The following is a 6,000-nucleotide window of genomic DNA, read 5'->3' on the forward strand; positions in this document are numbered from 1 at the left end:
TACATGTGTGCAGGTCCCTCAGGATGTGCCTCAGCCCATGACAGAGGTGGACCTCTTCATTTCTACCCAGAGAATCAAAGTGCTCAATGCTGACTCCCAGGTACTCACTCTGACTGAAGCACAACACATATCTTTTCTGTAATGTCTTTTCTCACTACCTCATCCATATAATTAATAATGCTTCTAATTAGTTTAGGAAGTGCATGCTTTCTGGTCAGGAAATGAAGCAGGACATACCACTAAAAAACGAAAATGTCTAAACAGAAAAAAAAATGTCATCGATTTGAGTCTGAAGTCCGTGCTCTCCCCTTGAAATAAATATCGCATGAGAGATTAAGAAGGTGTGTTGATAGATACATATCAATAATTCAATTAAATTGTATTTGTATAGCGCCAAACCTGAAGGCACTTTACATAGTAAGACCTTACAAAATTATAGAGAAACCCTACAGTTCCCACAACAAACAACACTGACAAATGTGGAGAGAGAAAAAAACTCCCTCTGGAAGAAACCTCAAGCAGAACCAGACTCAATGTGGGCGACCAAGAGAAGAGAGGGGTGGGGGGTGAAGGGGAGAGACCAAGAACAGTGGTGTAACCATTAGGGCGTCATGATATATCGAAAATGTATCGTCATCGCGATATAAAAATGGGCAATATACTGTATATGTACCGCAAAAGACAGCTTAAACTGCGGTAAATGGTGTTCCATGCGCCATGCATTCATGCTCTGCATGTTAATATATTTGGCCAATCAGATGAAAGCTCAGTTTGACTTGACGCAGTTGACCGGCGCACAGCGCGAATAATAGATACACAGAGAGGAGCAGTAAATTACTATACAGTCCTCAAGTATGACTTTTGTATTACTTGCACTACTTCCAGCTTCGAAATGACTCTGTCACTCACACAGCTTTATGGTGTTTGTACGTCATCCTAACTTCAACTATAGCTTGCAGCAATCACACGCATTGTCTTCCAGGAAATGCAAGATCTAGATTGATATGTTCTCTCACTAACTTTGGTTTCATCCTCAATTTTTGCTGATATGAGGCCTGTTATGGCTGTTTGACTTCCAGGAGACGATGATGGACCACCCTTTGCGGACCATCTCCTACATTGCTGACATTGGCAACATTGTGGTTCTGATGGCCCGGCGCAGGATGCCTCAACCTGAATCTCAGGAGAATATGGAAGCCTCAGACCCAGGTCAAGAGAGCAAGCGCCAATACAAGATGATATGCCATGTGTTTGAGTCTGAGGATGTAAGTCCATCAACAAAGCTATATGATGTCTTTGCTTCTCAGCAGAGACCACATACAGTTTTTGTAATTTTGACAGTTTAATCAGCTGTGAAATGATCTACAATTTTTACACAAAGATTTAGCTAATGATAAGATAACATTAAGAAATTCTGAGCATATCCACCCTGTCCTCTAGGCCCAACTGATTGCACAATCCATTGGACAGGCCTTTAGTGTAGCTTACCAGGAATTCTTACGGGCTAATGATATTAACCCTGAGGACCTTAGCCAGAAGGAGTACAGTGACCTGCTCAACACTCAGGACATGTACAATGATGACCTTATCCACTTCTCCAAGTCTGAGAACTGCAAAGATGTAAGTAGGATATCTATTATTTAAACAAGTTCATACAGGTTCTTTAACCATAATTTGTTCTGACAATAGAAAATAAGTAAATGGTCATCTTCATTTACCATTGCTTCTGGTTCATAAAGTTGAACTGCTATCAACTATCAGATTCCAAAGGCTTTGCTATGTTTGCAACGGTAAATCACATTTTTATGAATGCAACCCTGTACATAAAACAATAACCACTACATATATCACTAGACTCTTTTATAATATCTAATGTTTTTCTCATGATAATGTGAAATTGTAGTATCCAAAGTATGCAGCAATGTTACATTTGTTGTTTCTGCTTGCGGCCTGCCTGCTGTGAGCTCAGGTGTTCATAGAGAAAGCTAAAGGGGATATTCTGGGTGTGGTCATTGTGGAGAGTGGGTGGGGCTCCATCCTACCTACTGTCATCATTGCCAACATAATGCATGCTGGGCCGGCTGAGAGGTCTGGCAGACTGAACATAGGAGACCAGATCATGTCAATCAATGGAACCAGTCTGGTGGGACTGCCATTGTCCACCTGTCAGAGCATCATAAAGGTATGTGTATGAGGATTTTATTAATAATGGTGAAACGAAGACATTGATAATGAAGTAGTATAAGAACATAACAACATATGTTGCCTTTATTGTATTAACATAGAGACACTGACGGTTACCTGTATATTGTATATAGGTAACTAATATGCAGTTACCTGTATATGGTAAACACCTTAACCTCTTGGTCACTTAACACTACTGGCATTAAAATGAAGATCAAGAAGAAATTCAAAGATGAACCTGCAGTAAAGATAAAATCAGGTGTGATCTCATCAGTTGGTTATAATTAAAATATATGTGGAAAAACTTTCTTTTGAAAAGACTCCTAAAAGAGTTATCTGTTTTCCTTGTAGCAGTTAAGTGCAATGCCAGAAATTCTGATCCTGTATTTCAACTTTTTGTAGGGTCTAAAGAACCAGTCTCAGATCAAGCTCAACATAGTCAGATGTCCCCCAGTGACCACTGTTCTCATCAGACGTCCAGACCACCGCTACCAGCTGGGCTTTAGTGTCCAGAATGGCATTGTGTGTAGCACGTTTTTTATGTTAAATGATACTTGTAGTTCTGTTACAGTACTTGATTGATATGACCCAATTTGATTTGTAATGTAAAAAAATTGATTTGTCCCTTTGACAGATTTGTAGCCTTATGCGTGGAGGCATTGCTGAACGAGGCGGGGTAAGAGTGGGTCACCGCATCATTGAAATCAACAGCCAGAGCGTGGTGGCCACGCCCCATGAAAAAATTGTCCACATCTTGTCCAATGCTGTAGGAGAGGTGAGGCATCACACAGAACATAGACATAGAAATCACTGTGATCTGGATCTTTTTACAGACTTGTTGAAGTTTGCAAGTAAAATGTTTTACCAAAGCCCTTTGACACTTACTAACTACTTGAAGCAACTTAGGGGAAATATTCAAAGTGGCACTTTCATGAATTTCTTCACTCTATGGTCATATGGTTGTTGGAGCTATTAGCAGTGAATAACACAGCTCTGTAGCTGACCAGAAGGAACGACATCAGATGTTTACTAAGTGGCTTTTACACTCGGTGCTAATGCCATTGCACCTAGTGTAAGCAGGGGCCTATACTACAAAGCAGGATTTGTGGTTATTGGGGTAACTTCAGGTTTAGTTCCGGGTTTTCAGTCCTACAAAACGTTCCCTTCCTATCGGTGTACATCACCATGGTAACTTATGCTGAACAGCTAACCTGCTTCGCAGCACGTTAAGTTGCAGATAAGAGATGGCACTTGATCTACTAGAAATAATATTGTGCTTTGTTCTGTTTGTAATTGTTTGTGACTGGCCCAGATCCACATGAAGACAATGCCTGCAGCCATGTACCGCCTGTTGACCGCGCAGGAGCAGCCTGTTTACATGTGACAAGACAAAGCCCTGACTTCACAAATGCTTCAAACTTCCTGCAATCAAGTCACTTCCCAAGTAAACCTCATCTGTTCAGCCAGGGCTCATCCTAACCCTTCCATCCACAGCCAATGCAGTGGATAGTAGTTTTTGTATGGATGGTTTTGCTGCTCAGCTTCATCTTCAAGAGGCAATTTAAAATATTCACTTTCTTAGTTTAACTAAAATTAAAACTAGTGGGATGTTTCCCAGCAATTATTTTAAAGCACCCATTTGAAATCGTAATCTCAATCTCTTTGAGTAAACATAAAACTGTACCTGTAATGGTCATTTTAAGCAATTGTTGTAGATTGATGAGTATTTTGGTCCTTGTTTTACTAGGTAAATGAGAACACAGTGGCATGAAGACATGCACATCCAACCCTGACCATCACACCCTATCTGTACTTCTACCATGCTGCTATTTCACTGGCAGAACACTGCCTGTTTACCTCCACCAAATTTCTCAGCACAACACAGAACCCTCCACAGTGAGAAGATCTGTGTTTTGCTGACAATTCTGTATGAACTCACTCCCTCTCCATCACATTCCACATTTGCTACATTTTTTAATAGTCAACTCTGCTCTCCATTTTGCACTTCACATTTCTAACAGTAAAGGTTTGTGACTCTACCGTAGTCGATTATTACAATGATTGTTGTGTTTTTGTCATTCCACTCGTTTCATTTATGTATTCTCTGCATATAGCTCCAGTAGTAGTTCTAGTCATCATGTAATAACCACAATTAACCTAAAACCATTCATACACCAGTGTAAGCATATATATATATATATATATATATATATATACATATATAAGATAGAGAAATGTTGTCTGAATGACCCCAGGCTGATAAATACTTTATACTGTATATGAATATCCATTTTAATGCTACTCTGACATTAAATTGCACACAAACAGTACCAGGAGCTCTTGTTAACGTTCTTTTTTTGTGATAAACTGCAATAAACTCCTATATGTTTTACTTGGAAAGGGAGGGATTATGCCCTTTGTAAGGCTTTTAAATCGGTGTAGGAGATTAAGTTAAGTGTCACTGTCAATAACTTAGCTGTAAACGTCACATCAAAGCAGAACCTGGAAGTGTGAACGAAAACATTGAAACCTGTAAAATGATACCTCCCTTTAAGGTTATTTGTGTAAGGAGAAAACATCAAATTTAAGGATAAGATCAGAGAACAAGGGGCCTTTTACCCAAATCTGATGAAATATATTGGGAAAAAATGATAAGGTCAAGGCTCTACTATGAATATCTTTGAAGGCCTGACTATCCCTGTAGTTGAGGTCAATAAAGGCCTTGGACACAATTTTAGAATTCACCCTAACAAACAACATTTACGCTCAGGTGCAGCACTTAACAAACCACAAAAGTACAGTAATACAAAACAGTGTAACCATTCTGTTAAATAAACCTCCCGCTAATGAAGTCTATTGTAAGAGACCTTTTCAGGGATCACCAAAGACCTTCTCCATTAACCTTTTTATATGTAGCTTATATGTAGCTTCATTTAACTTTTTGAATGGTTGAGAACGACTCTTTAATGTTTCTATAAAATGCAATAAATTGGAGTTATTAAATTCAAATGGGAAGACATAGCAGGATGAGAGGACCTTTTAAATGAATAAGACATATATTATCAGGATTATTGCATTGTTATGATGGTGGTCTTGGTCATGCAGTAGTTTAGTTGTTCCTCAACTGAAATACAAAAATTATGTATTCTGACAAATTTGTAGTTAGTCCATTCTTACTGAAGTGCTCTCAGTTGGAGGAGGTATATACTGACAGACACCCAGGAAGAGAGAAACAGGCAGCAGTTCAGCATTTGTTCCCCTTGAAAGTATTTCCTGTTCACCAATGCTCTACTGCTCTACCTCCTTCAGCAGCCATTTTTCTTTTCTTGCAATGGAAACTGTTCACAAATTCAATTCTTCATTGTGCAGTGTGTTTTTGTGTTAGCTTTTTTTACAAACTTGAGACATAGTGGTAATATTTCTTGCAAACTATAAAATATACAATTCATTGCATTACTGCTGGCTAATTTGAAAATGCAATGCAATTTTCCATTTTACACAAAATGAGTTTGCAAAGACTCGGGTTAGATAATCCATCAGGATGCACACATCAACATTACTTTTGTCAGTACTAACATCACATGAGGCAAACTTGAATACAAAAGTAATGGGTTTTCCTGCCAGTCTATAAAACAAAAAAATGCTGTTGAAATTGAATATCTTTAATATGCACTTAGTTGTATATTATAACTACAGCAATTCTTTTCACCTTTTAGATTATTCCTTACATTCATGTAATGTGGGGGTCAGGGGGTCACGTATACTACTTCAGACATATAGTAAGTCAAGTCTGTGGCCAAAATTAAATATTTATAT

At 38.6% G+C, this 6,000-nt stretch overlaps 1 protein-coding gene across 2 annotated transcripts in view; it reads left to right on the forward strand.

Annotated features, from left to right (window-relative positions):
- apba1a (amyloid beta (A4) precursor protein-binding, family A, member 1a) overlaps positions 1–5,040 on the forward strand; it is a 52,891-nt gene extending 47,851 nt beyond the window's left edge. The window contains exons 6-12 of one of the 2 annotated variants that reach the window (XM_034595743.1): positions 14–100; positions 1,080–1,265; positions 1,441–1,620; positions 1,970–2,182; positions 2,587–2,706; positions 2,819–2,959; positions 3,497–5,040. In XM_034595743.1, the coding sequence (XP_034451634.1) occupies positions 14–100; positions 1,080–1,265; positions 1,441–1,620; positions 1,970–2,182; positions 2,587–2,706; positions 2,819–2,959; positions 3,497–3,568 (999 nt within the window). In that variant the 3' untranslated portion in view covers positions 3,569–5,040. The remainder of the gene's footprint in view (positions 1–13; positions 101–1,079; positions 1,266–1,440; positions 1,621–1,969; positions 2,183–2,586; positions 2,707–2,818; positions 2,960–3,496) is intronic. The other variant, XM_034595744.1, reaches the window with a different exon arrangement.
- Positions 5,041–6,000: the final 960 nt, after the last annotated feature.

The sequence above is a fragment of the Hippoglossus hippoglossus genome, chromosome 9, assembly GCF_009819705.1.
Source record: "Hippoglossus hippoglossus isolate fHipHip1 chromosome 9, fHipHip1.pri, whole genome shotgun sequence".
Lineage (NCBI taxonomy): Eukaryota > Metazoa > Chordata > Actinopteri > Pleuronectiformes > Pleuronectidae > Hippoglossus > Hippoglossus hippoglossus.